The sequence below is a fragment of the Dermacentor albipictus genome, chromosome 6, assembly GCF_038994185.2.
Source record: "Dermacentor albipictus isolate Rhodes 1998 colony chromosome 6, USDA_Dalb.pri_finalv2, whole genome shotgun sequence".
NCBI lineage: Eukaryota > Metazoa > Arthropoda > Arachnida > Ixodida > Ixodidae > Dermacentor > Dermacentor albipictus.
In genome coordinates, this window is record NC_091826.1 from 74619250 (window position 1) to 74632602 (window position 13353).

A 13353-nucleotide genomic window follows, 5' to 3' on the forward strand; every position below is an offset into this window, starting at 1 on the left:
AGTGTTTATTTCATGGCCTTTACATTTTTCATATCAGCGACATTCGCTGCATTGCTCGTTTCAAACTGATATAGTTCTAAAGTTCGTGTGATATTTTCTTTACTTATTGCACAGACAGAAAACATGGAAGCATTAATATCAGCTATTTCGGGCACAATTCCTGACACATACGAGCATGTTCTTTTATGAAAAATACATATTTCACAGGGCGTAGCGTTAAAGAATTCGTTTGTAGCATCTTTGGCAACAGCAATGCAGTTATTATTAATTTTCCCGAGCTTATCCTGATTATTACATCGGGAGCTGCAACGTGAGCTCCCCCCCGGACGAAAGTTTTGGCTACGCCACGGTTCACTACCAAATTCTAATCATGTTAGAAGTAGCTTACGTACCACGCTACTTTTCAACTCAGAAATCGCTTTAAACCAGTAAACGAGGTCAGTGTGCCGGTATCTGTTGGTTTCAGGGGCCGATCACTCCCAATGAAACTGGAGAAAGTGCCACCAGTGTACCAGTGGCTGACGGCGACGAGACCATGAGCTTCTATAATGAGAAATTCAGCCCACAAGAAGGAGCGCTTAAAGCCATTCCGGAAATATCTGATCGCGCCTCGAAAAAGCAGATAGACAAACTGGCTGATGTTGCAGAACCGCACTCCCTCCAGTCGGCTGACAGCAAGTGCTTCCAGCTCTCCGGATACGATTCGAAGATCGGCATCCAAATTGCGTTGGGAGAATCAGTGGAAAGCGGCGCAGTCAAACCGATCACTGTGAGTATAGGATGTTAACCCCATAGGAAACATGAAAATATTGCAGAGGCAGCCACAGTTTTCGAGCCTATATTGCTTATTTATTTTCACCCGGATCAAATGCCCTGCTGCGCTCTGCGAAGTTGGCAGTACATATAATTGTGAGCGTACGAATGTTACGAAAAATGTGAACAATTACCAGGACGTCTTTGCATGCGAATCGTTTGCTTTCCTCATTTACGGTCTAGCAAAATACGAGACCTCATTGAATGCTATTGTTAGGGTTGGCACGGAGGCCTTGTATAAAGTGTAGCCTTGCAGATGCCTCTTTTCCTTTTGAACGGCCAAAGAGCGCGGAATATTCTTGCTCGTGTGATCGGAATTCCTCTACAGTGCTTGTTTCCATTCCAGGCGTTGAGAGAAAGCTCCTACCACGTATGATGATAACGCAGCTACAACGAGCAGAGTCGTTTAACTCCGCAGTTGTCGGACGAATTGCTGCCTTGCTGGTTTATTACTGGTGTGCTTATCGCAATATATCTTATAGTTGCTTGGTAAATATTATCTATGCAATACGGCACCCAAACTATGTGTGCAGTTCGACAGTACATAATCTATGCGGTCTCTAACAGCAAGAAGAGAACAATTTGTTTCAACGAAGAACACCATCTTGTCTTTGGTAAAGCGCTGCACCACAGCAACAGCGCTGGCTTTTTGGTGAGTTGATCAGCCGTAAAGTGCTGTCGGCGAAGCAAAGAGCCGCGACAACAACTCCGAAGCGAAGTATGCTGCATGAATTGAAAATAAAGTTCAGAGAACAATAGCCTTGCAAAAGAAGTATTTTTAGCAGAAAAATAATGAGCAGAAGAGGATAAACTCTATTTGTAAGTGAAGTTTCCGATACGCGACTAAGAGCCGTCTTATTTCGAGGAGAGCGCCAAGACACCGTGGGTAAGGCAACTCTCGGACACCACCTTGAATTTTCTGCGTTTTATATTCTTGAGGTCAAAGATTTCAATAGAAATATCTTTGGACCAGTAACTACGCTGTCGCTGTGCTAGGATTAGACGTACTGCATTCGAAAAGAGATGAACGAATCTATCGACTGAGTTTCCATAACATTGTGAATATAGTTGTGAACCCCGACATAAGAGGGACCTATAAAATCCGGGACTTCGCAAGAACGTTACGAATTCTAGATGATCCGCTATGGTTCAGGCATCGTCGCTGTTCCGCATAGTCGCACTTAATGGTTCGCTGGTTGCGCTTTGGCCATTCAGTTTACCTGTAATCAACCTATCACTTTCTGCCAAACAGATGGGACCAGGCTTTTGACAGAGCAGTTCACCAATCTAAACTCGTTTATTTTTGCTTTGATTCCTGCCATTACACTCTTTTATTTATGGGTGAAAATCTACACAGCTAATTATATCTTTGTCTCTGTATCTGCTTGTAAGTGTTAGCATATGTTCATCGTTCTGGGACAATCGTTTCGTGTTTAATTACGCTTTGTCATTCCCGCATTTCCCGTTTCTAATCGTATATCGGTTCCGTTTTCAATCCCGAGAAAATATTTTGTTCACTATTCTATTTTTTGTGGCTTAATCATGTTCCGACTTCTTAATGGTCTCCAAAAGGGCCTGCAATGACAGGTTGTAAAATAAATCAAAACGCAACAATAAAACACAACAGACGTTAATAACGCAACGGGAGGGCGAAGCCCTAAAAGCATTTTCTTCTGCTGGAACAAAATATGCCTACTTGAGTAATCAAGAAAGCTTATAACGATACCTTGACATTTTTTATTACATGGGTATTTTTTCTGTATTTTTAGTAAGATGTTTATTATGTCTGTGCGTATTGTTTTGCGCCCCCTTGCTAATATAACTTATTCCTTTCCGCAGAGGCGCTTCGTTGTCTGGGATTTTTTTTTTCAAGATACTCTGCATGGGGACTTTAATTCACAGCCTTCTCCATTGTGTTGACGAAACAGGATGTTGCTGTGTTGTTTTGAACTGTCAATGAATTTGACACCACTTGGTTTTGCAGGTTATGTCAGAAAGCGAGAACGTAGTGGGAACTCTGGAGAAAACATTCATTATTGATGGTGACATTGGAAACAACACAGTCGTTACTGTGAGCTGCGCCTCCGGTCAAAACTGTCCACTCTCGGTTCAGCTTGTTGACCCCGCCGGACAAAGGTGTCAAAACTGTCCTGAAGATAACACTGACCTCAAAAAAATGCTCACCATACCCAGCCCTGCAAAGGTAAGGCTGCAAACCAGGACTGGGATAATAGTGACATTAGTTTGGTTGGATTGTATTCATTTCTTACCAGCTGGCCCTCATGGCCTGCCGATCACGGCGGTAGCGTGGGCGCAGGCCCCTCTTACAATTCCTCAAGTGTGAAAAAGTAAATAACCTGAGTAAAACTTACATTGTCCCGACCCATGTTCAGATACATTCGTTTTAATGTCTGTCTAAAATGGGGCTGCAAGCTTGTTGGGCGCTCTCTAGCAGAGGCGTTTTTAGGTAATTTGTCTCCCAACCAAAGTCAAACTAATGCGCCCCTCTCGACTTTGGCACCAAATTTATGGGTACCATGTTGAAAAATTCAAACATGACTTTCTCACACATTATTACTAATTGTAACGAAAAAAACCTATGTTTTCTGGTATCATTTTATTAATTTGTCTACAATTAGCCACCAAACACGATTGACTAAAAAGAAGAAATGAATGTTTTAAAAGTGATAAATCGTGGGAAATGGTGTGAGGGGTGGGCCAAAGTAAGAATATCCAGAAACGAAAGGCACGGAAAATCGGGTATAGCATGGGCCACATTTGATCGGTGGCAGGCACTATTTTGCATGTAACATGAAATTCATGTATGAAATCTAAATATTTATTTTTGACTAGATAAGAAAGTTGTACTTACTACTATTCGCGAAAAAAAGAACATCAGGTAGGTACTATGCAATGTATAGGAAATATACTGTGTGAACTATACTCGTTGAATCAAAGACATGTACTCTACCACGTTAATGCTATATAGCTGTCTAAAAGTTCCCGAAAACCCGTCATCGCGAGCATTGTGTAGCGCCCTACTGTTGCCAGCAATTTCTTAGAAGTGCCACACAGCACAATTGCAAACACTACATGCCTGTCAGACCTAAACTTTGGTGAAATGTCTCCGCGAAGTTTTTGTTGGGACATTATACCCGACGCAATCACTTGACCAAATTCATGGTGCTTCAGCCCCGCGAATTCAGTGCGCATGTGCGCAAGAAGTTGTTGTAACGGCTGAATATGTTTTAGATAAAGGCTCATATTAGAACGTACATGACGTGCACAAGAATACGCCTATTTAAACCTCGAAATTAAGAAATATTTCGCGGAAGAAAGGTGAACATCTGGCAGCCCGTCGTTATTATTACTGGTACAGACAATCGCAAGTCGGCCCTTTCATTAACGTGGAGGTAATATAGTCGATAGACACGCCGGATATGTAGGTTCCGTACCTAATGAATAATTTTATGAAGCTTCTTTGTCGACGTCAGTTTACCAGACTTGGCGAAAACCTTTTCCGCCGCTTACTGCTGACATGACAAGATGGCAGGAAGCTGTGCGTCCTCGCTACTGCCGGGCAGTCACGTTCGTGGGAACATCGGGTCACGTGCTTTAGGTGCGTTTATTGTGCTGTTCTGACATGTCACACAGGTAAAAATATTGCAATAAACGTTCTGATGCGGATGAGCCGGTTGTCCAACAGATGCGACCGCCGGGTAGGAGTAAGCACGCGCTGCTAGCATTGATTTCCCATTGTCAGTTCTTAGTACGAAAAGCCTTTTTCGACATGACACAAATAGCAGCAAAAACACAAAAGAAACAGCGCGACATTAATTCGAACCATGCAACGCAACGTGAAAATCCTACTTTATTGTGACGCCGCCGCTGAGTCTTGCGTTGGTGCTCCTCCACTTGTAATATTAACCACCGCCTGAAACTGTTCGAGCTTTTATGCATTGCTGTTGTTGGTTTCGGCGTATGGAAAGCCAATTCTCGCGGATTCTACATAGCTTCTGATTTTGCGTCTTACGTATTTGACATTTGCTGCACAGAGCCATTTTCATTGCAATTTCTAGCTCTGAGTCCCACTGGTTCTGATCGCCCTCACAGTGAACTACAGAACGTAGATTCTCCCTCTTTATTGATCAGCATCCGATGACTGGAAGGCATACGAGTATGTTGAGCAGCTCTGTATGCATCGTAATCCCAGTTCACTCAAGGTAGTTTGAAGCGTTGCTGAATGCCGTTGCGGCAGAGCTTTGTACCTTGGGAATCTTCCGCCTCCATACAAAGACGAACTGGACTGTACACGCTGTTGCGATTCGGGGCCCGAGCGGCCCCGAATCGTGGCTCGTGATGTGCCAGGTGTCAGGTGATCTAGAGGTCCGGGGTGACGTCCAATAGATGAGAAAAAGGGTTTATTTACAAATTAACGTGATGCGAGTTTACATGTACGATATATATATATATATATATATATATATATATATATATATATATATATATATATATATATATATATATATATATATATATATATATATATGTATATATATATATGATCTCTTGAGACAAGGTTTAGGCAGCCAGTCTCCTTTATTCTCAATGAGAGCCCCACCACCAGGCCCCAAAACGATGATGCTGAGTATGTACAGGTGAGAATCTGCAGCGTCTGAATAATGCCAACGCTAATTTCCCGACGCTCGCAAGTGGTCACAAAAGGTACAAGTTTGTCCCATTGTCGTGGTTTGGCCCGATGTCCATTGAGATCATATCGTTAAGTGTCCAATGAAATCACTCTGTTAAGCCATTTGTTTGAGGGCGATATGCGGATGTCGTGTCTCGTACGCGCACCAGTACGACCATGTATACCCTCCCGCCGCCAAAGACTAAAAATCAGCTTTTCAGCGCTTTTTTTTCTCCTTTCCATGATTTCGGAAATTCACTGTTCTTCTCAGCCACCCGCAATCGTCGAACCGTTCGCGAAATTCTCCCATTACGTCACCCTTCTCTCGGACTCCGCCTCCAATGTTGCGCGTCCGCCCGCTCCATACGAGGCAACGTCGTAGCAAACTGCGAACTTGATGTCGACGTCGTTTCCACGGAAGTCCTCGGCGTTGGGCCCTTTTATCAATTAGTGAGGCATTCGTGATGGTCCGCTTGTCAGGGTCAGGTTCAGGTAGAGTGGTCACGCTGTACTCATTGCTTCCACGGAGGGCAGTGGGTTTTGACCGCCTCCAAGTGAGCTCCTTTGTCCGCGCGTCGCAGTCTATGTCGCATCGAATCTAGTCCAAGCGGGCGTTCGTCTGATTTAGTCGCCAGCTCCCTAATCCTGAAAATGCAACGATAACAGTGTGAAGAGCCTTACATAGCTGTGCGCTCGCCTACGGAGCCTTGTTAGTCGCGGAGGGATGCCGGGCACAGCAGTGCTAAACGCCAATCATAACAACGCGTACGTCCATCATGTGTTCAGACAATTCAGTCTCAAACATGTGAACAGCTGTACGGCGCTTATCAAAGCCAGTTGATTCGATACTGTATTGACACTCCTGGAAGTCATTTTGCCGTCTCAGGATACGAAAACGCTTTGCCATTGGCAAAAAAATTGCTTTGATATAATGAGTCGGACAGACCAGCGACATCGGAACGTTGGCGCATTATCGCAATACGAAGTTGTGGTAATGCGGCAATACTGGCCTCTCAAGACAGCGGCAAGTTGTTGGAACTTTAGGAGCGTACTCAGGGCAGGAAGCTGTGTAATGGCGTCTGTGTTTGGGAGATCAGTTCTGCGGAGGCCCGCAAAGTGGAGGGATGTTCATGAAAAGAAAAAAGAAACGACATCCACTTCTATTGTAGCACGAAGGCATAAAGGAAACCCACACCGTTTTCTCAGAAACAAAGCTATGCGAATTAAGAAAACTTCGCCTTCCCCGACCAAGATAAAATTTGCTACAACTCGGAAGCGTTCTTTCTGAGAAACCTGTGTGGATTTATTTTATAGGTTCGTGCTACAACAAGAAAGCTGCACGTCAATTTTATTTTCAGGTGCATGTTTGTGAAAGAACCGATCAAACAATGGTTGCAACGAGCACAATGGGGAGGAGATGATGGAATTCAGGAACGCAAGGCCACCAAGGTTTTCTTTGAAATACACGAATACGGGTGTTGTTAATTACGTCAAACCATGTCATGAGCTTCAAGTAATCGAATAATATGTTCAAACCCGATGCAAGGCAGCGGTACTGCTAGAATATTTGACATTTAAAATCTGCTTCTTGATTTGGTCTCGGTCAAGCAGAAGCAGAAGCAAGGTGATGTGGATGCCCACATTTGTTGTCGCTATGCACCGCACTTTTGGCAAAACCATTAAGTGTTTACTGTCGTGCATTCCGAAATTGCTCACAAAGGCTTCGTACGATCTTGTTCGACTCAGACGTGCCTTTTTTCAAGCTTTCGCTTGTGGCCCATCTGAAACCTTTTTTTCCACCATCGCCATTATTGAAGCGGAAACAAGTCACAGCGGCGTCTACTTTTCTCTGGCTCCGCGTTCAACTGCATATTGCAGTTAGATAAGCTAGCCTACGAATTGTGATGTAACTGAGTGCCAATATTTTCTTTTCTAATCTTTTCTTAAGACTAATCTGTTCTTAAGAATTCAGACTTCACTTTTTGCTTTAGATCCGATGGTGGTGTTTTGTAAGTTCGGTAAATAACATTCTTCAATAGTGCTCATTCATGTTGTGATTATGACCTTTCAGCTATCGTGCATCTGTAAGTAGTCCATTAAAGTTTCTTTTTCTACCATTTCACTATTATGAGCATCTTGCGGAAATTCAGCACCTGTGAGGTGGAAATTTTGTGCTATTGTGCCGCCACCGACTTCTGTTTTTTTATTGAATCCAGAGGGTTCATTTGTATACTAGAATGCACATCTAAAACGCGAGGCATTCCTCGACCTAGTAGCAGCCAAGGTGAAACGCGAGGCCGTTGATGGCCACCAAGTTTGTCGCCGATGCGCGCGCTCCTCAATGCTCCTGCTAGATGGCCGCTGTGGGCTCGGCCCCCCCTCGCTCCACGCGCACGCTCTCTCTCTCACGCGCTCGCTCACGCATCGCTAGTGCTCGGTTCCTCCACTGGGCCCCGTGCGGGTTTGCGCGCCACAAGTAGACGGGGCTCGGTTGCGCCAGTTTTGCCGTGTTGCGTGTAGGCCTTCTCTTGTAGATTACAAAAATTTGCCCTCTAGAAGTATCAAGCGGAAGAGGAGCGTTAAGGCACTGCAAAGGTACTTGATGCGTACTAAACTGGTGAGGCAGGAGGAGGCCGAGCGACGGGGCGACAAGATAAGCATGGCCCAGCAGCGGTAGACGAAGCCGAGGGCCGCCGAACGAGCTACGGAGGCCAAGCGCCGCCGATTGGAAGACCACCACTTGCGGGGCGCAGATTCGCACTTCAGAAATCACTTTGCTGAAGACGAATTAGGTGCGGCGTGTCAGGTCGGAGAGCACCTCCGGTTCCCATACGGCGTGGTCAGGCGTGCCATGGCCCGCGAAAGTGCGTGGTGGTCCTCAAGCGAGCGTGGCAGGGTGGATGTGAGTGCGTTCGCGCTTTGGACAACGCGCACGCGAGCAAGGCTCAGCATTGTGTTTGATCGTCATCAAGGATGGTACCTTCCATAATACCTTTGTCTGTTCAAAGTTTACAGCGTTTGTAGCTGCCAGAAATAGAACAAAAGAAGCAATTTTATTGTCGTTTAGGTAATGATTACAATTATGGAGTTTTTGCATGCCGAAACCACGACCTAATTATGAGGCACGCCGGAGTGGTTTAGTCTGGATTCACTTTGACCATCCGAGGTTCTTTAAGGTGTTCCGAATGCACGGGACACGGGCGGTTTTGCATTTCAACCCCCCTCCCTCTCCCTATCAAAATGGGGCCACCGCGGCCGAAATTTCATCCCGCGACCTCATGTTTAGCAGTGCAACACCACATCCGCTAAGCCACCGCGGTGGGTGGTTTAGGTAATGGGGATGTGACTGACTGACTGGCTGCCTGACCAATTAAATGACTGAGTGAGTGACCCACTGAGTTACTGACCGAGCGAGCGACTGTGCAACTGATGGACTGACTGGTTGACGTATTTTATATTTCAAGGCGGGTACCTGGATGCTTCAAGTGAAGAGCTCAAGCACGGACCGAGTCAAAGTCAGCATCCTGGTCATGTCCGAAGTCAGAGACCCTACAAATATGCCGGTATTGGCTTCATGTGAACTGCCAAAGGGACCGGTTCACGCACCTGATCAAGCAATCATAGACGTCTCTGTGTCGAAAGGCGGGAAAGCTGTCATTGGCGCGAAGGTTATTGCGGTGGTGGTCAACACGCAGGGGCATTGGTGCCTTCCACAGTTTGACAGCGGTGTAGGTAAGAGCATCGCTGAAATTATTTGTTCTCGTTAAACTTGGCAAATAGAGCTGCGCATTTTATATATTGATATAGTATGATGCCTGTTGCACAAAAAAAAGATACACAAAAGATCACGCCGAAGATCCAACCTGGCATTCTATAGTAAAAGGAGGATTTATTGGCTGGAGATCCACCTTCCCACAACTGCAGCACTAATTTCAATCTGCGCCTCTAATCGGGCAACGTTTTTTTCTGTTAACAGGGATGCGCAATGCAGTGGTATTTGAACTAATGTCGCCCAGCTTCCTCGAACTATCCGGTAGGCTGTATCACTGACGCGACCACGGTAGCGTACGTGAAATGTTTTGCGCGCGCTGCGAAGGGTGTATGTGACCTCGGGTACAGAAATGGGGTTTCAGTTACAGGTTCATTTATTCGTGCTCTAGAAATCTTAGTTGTTAAACCTATGCTGCAGCTGTTTTTCGCTCCATGTTCGTGGTGGGTAGGTTTTTTCTTTCCACTGGAGATTTTGGTACTAGGTTGCAAAAATGACACCCCCCCCCCCCCTTGCACGATGGTGCCCGGGAACGTCCCGCGCCGCTCAAGCGTGCTGCAATTATAAATTGCTGGGGCTCCTGAACTTGTCTCCATGGCGGACACACTTAGCCGTACTAAAATCGGTCAGGTACCCCTGTGCCTCACTGCCCGAGTTTCTTGGCACCTGTTTGGCATCCTCATCATGTCGAATGCACGAAAGCCAAAGACAATAACTGTGTCCTATTCAAAGGAATCTAACGGATTAGTGCCGGCATTAGGGTCAATCCTCGGACACTGAGGTCAATTTTGTGTCACTGCAGGTGGTTGCACCGAAGTTATAAATTGTGTATCGCGCCACCACAAGCAGCGCTGCTTTCGTCGACAGAAAAATATTTGCTATCTACGCTGACTTTGATAAGTTTCTGTAAGACGAACGTGTTTTCCTAGATATGAAACGAGAAGAAAATGGCTACAAGTTTTCTACAATTACTAAATATACCAAAAGCCGAAACGCAGTTTTTTACGAAGCGCGTTGTGTAGCCAGGCTTGTCTCTTTCTCTTCCCTCTTGACAATCTGCGCCATCTGGTGATGCCACCGTGAAGCTCGTGCACCCTAATTGCGGAAATACAGGGATCGAGGTCGGCGTCAGCGAGGTTAATTAAACAGCGGCACAAACCGCGGAGAACATGCTCAGTGCTACACTCACCGTAGTTGCAGCATCTTAAACTGCTGCTAAGTGTTTCGCACACAACTACTTCTGAAGCACATCACTTTTAATTACGGCAACATCAATCGATGTCAAAAACAATTGGCGTCAATGAAAAATGCATCGCAATGAAAGGTGCCATGTGGATGACCGCCGGCCGCGACTCCTCCTCCCCGCCCCCCCCCCCCCCAAGAAAATAAGAAACAGGAAAACAATGTGCGCGCGAGTGTTTCAGTACAGAGAATGAGTCAACGCGCAGAGGAACCAAATAGGGAAGTGAAACTGGAAGGACGCCACCCGCAGCGGTTCTCCTGAATGTCACATCATGGCGACTAGGTTTAAGCACATCTTTCATTTCGCACCCACATCCAGTGGCGAGGAGACGCTTATGGTACCGTTACGCGTCCTTTATTGCCCAGTGGTACAGCGTCATAGATTCTGTTATTTAGCTTATAATCGCCAAGTTAAAAAAATAAATATGGGGTTTTAACGTGCAAAAACCACTTTCTGATTAAGAGGCACGCCGTGGTGGAGGACTCCGGAACTTTCGACCACCTGGGGTTCTTTAACGTACACCTAAATCTAAGTACACGGGTGTTTTTCGCAGGTTGTCGCAGAGTATAAAATAAAGCACAGGCGCGATTTATTTATCGCACTTCTGCAAAAAAAATTCAAATTGCACTGAACCACATTTTTCCGGTAAAAAACGCTGCTGAGAAGGCTGCTGTTAATATGCAAGAAAACTAAAGCAGTAACACTTGGCTTCAAAACAAAGCAAACCTACTACCTTGCGTGATCAGATCGCTTGACTTTTCTTGCGTTATACTTAATCCCTGAAACATTTCCGCCTAGCACAACCGCGACAACATCAAAAGAAACATGACTAACCATAGACTTCTCCCAGTAGCTACGCGCCTGCGTTTCAGCAAATTTTTCAGAAAACGGTAAAACAGCGGCTTTTAACCCTTCTAGCCCGTTTCCTCAACGGTTACTTTGCAGGCCCCGGAAACTTTAGTCAGACTGCCCAGTTTTGCCATTGACAACGTAGCGTTCACGAAGGTAATAAGGTTTAAGACTTGCGCTGAAGCTTCTCACAGAGCACTCGAGCAAAGCACGTGGGCAACGCGATGGAATCGATGCGGCATACGAGGTGGCAGTTGCCTCGGAGCAGAACTAGCAGCCTGCAAAGGCGGCTTGAAACACGGGGCAAGGACGAGATGAGATCTACAGATAACCGTTCCAGTCAGCTTCACCTTTATTGTCTCTTACGCTGAAGTCAGTGCATGCCCGCTATGAATAAGGTCCCTAGATAAAGTCCCTAGATAAAATATAGGGACTTCAGCTGTACCCAACCTATGCTAGTGCACCTGACCACAGCGCTCATCCGAACCCAACATAATGCACAGCACTGCCCGGGCTCCAGTAATTAACGCATTATTAATTATTTAATTATTTATTTATTTATTTATTATTGGTTAATTACTGGTGCCCTTTAATTAATTTTAGGAAGTAATCATGATAGGGTCATTGTGCGTCCACTTCATTTCTCAGGTTTTTGCACTTCGTTCTTGTTCTTTCCTTTTCACAGCAGAATTGACTGTCGTAGTGTTTGCGACAAAACTTGTTAGAGGAAACGCTGGCGTTGCCACGAATGCCCCACTATGAACCCGTGGTTAAACGTAGCATATTTATGGAATCTTTGTATTTTTAGCTTCAATTTCGCTTATTAGACAATTATTAAATTTTATGGATTTCCAAGCAGTCATATAGGTTTTTGAAAACAGGAAGGCAATTAGCCTGGGCAATCACGCATAATCACCGCGAGACGTTGCATTATTTTTTGTAAAACGATTTTGAGACAGAAGTATTCAGAAGAATAAGAATGGGCTGGGGTGCGTTTGGCAGGCAATCTCAGATCATGAACAGCAGGTTGCCATCATCCCTCAAGAGGAAAGTGTATAATAGCTGCGTCTTACCAGTACTCACCTACGGGGCAGAAACCTGGAGGCTTACGAAAAGGGTTCTACTCAAATTGAGGACGACGCAAGGAGCTATGGAAAGAAGAATGATAGGTGTAACGTTAAGGGATAAGAAAAGAGCAGATTGGGTGAGGGAACAAACGCGAGGTAATGACATCTTAGTTGAAATCAAGAAAAAGAAATGGGCATGGGCAGGGCATGTAATGAGGAGGGAGGATAACCGATGGTCATTAAGGGTTACGGACTGGATCCCAAGGGAAGGGAAGCGTAGCAGGGGGCGGCAGAAAGTTAGGTGGGCGGATGAGATTAAGAAGTTTGCAGGGACGGCATGGCCCCAATTAGTACATGACCAGGGTTGCTGGAGAAGTATGGGAGAGGCCTTTGCCCTGCAGTGGGCGTAACCAGGCTGATGATGAAGATGAAGATTTTGAGACGATTTAAGGCCAGAAATGCGCTGCTCAGGCGAATCCACGCACCAGCCACAGCGATCATGCCAGCCAATCTCTTATGCTCGCGCCTCTCATAAACACCTCCCGACAGTAGCGCCTCTGTGGTCTCAAAATATTTGTCGGTAAATTGATTCGGACTGTGCCTCACTCGCGCCTAAAGAACCCTTCGGGATGAGACAGTTATGCCAGGTTGTGCCATGACGTACTAGTCTCTCTTCTCTGACTTGTCGACCCACCGCGGTTGATTAGTGGCTACCTGGTGGTGGGCTTAGTAGCACGAGGTCGCGGGATCGAATCCCGGCCACGGCAGCCGCATTTCGACGGCGGAGAAATACGAAAAGAGCCGTCTGTTTAGATTTAGGCGCACGGTAAAGAACGCCGGGTGGTCTAAATTTCCGGAGTCCACCAGTACTGCCTGTCTCGTAATCAGATCGGTGTTTTGGCACGTAACAACTCATAATTTA

At 45.7% G+C, this 13353-nt stretch overlaps 1 protein-coding gene across 1 annotated transcript in view; it reads left to right on the forward strand.

Moving 5' to 3' along the window:
* Window positions 1–13353, forward strand: part of LOC139061210 (calcium-activated chloride channel regulator 1-like) — a 272282-nt gene that overhangs the window by 186239 nt on the left and 72690 nt on the right. The window contains exons 11-13 of the mRNA XM_070540867.1: window positions 467–769; window positions 2798–3016; window positions 8968–9235. Of these exons, the coding sequence (XP_070396968.1) occupies window positions 467–769; window positions 2798–3016; window positions 8968–9235 (790 nt within the window). The remainder of the gene's footprint in view (window positions 1–466; window positions 770–2797; window positions 3017–8967; window positions 9236–13353) is intronic.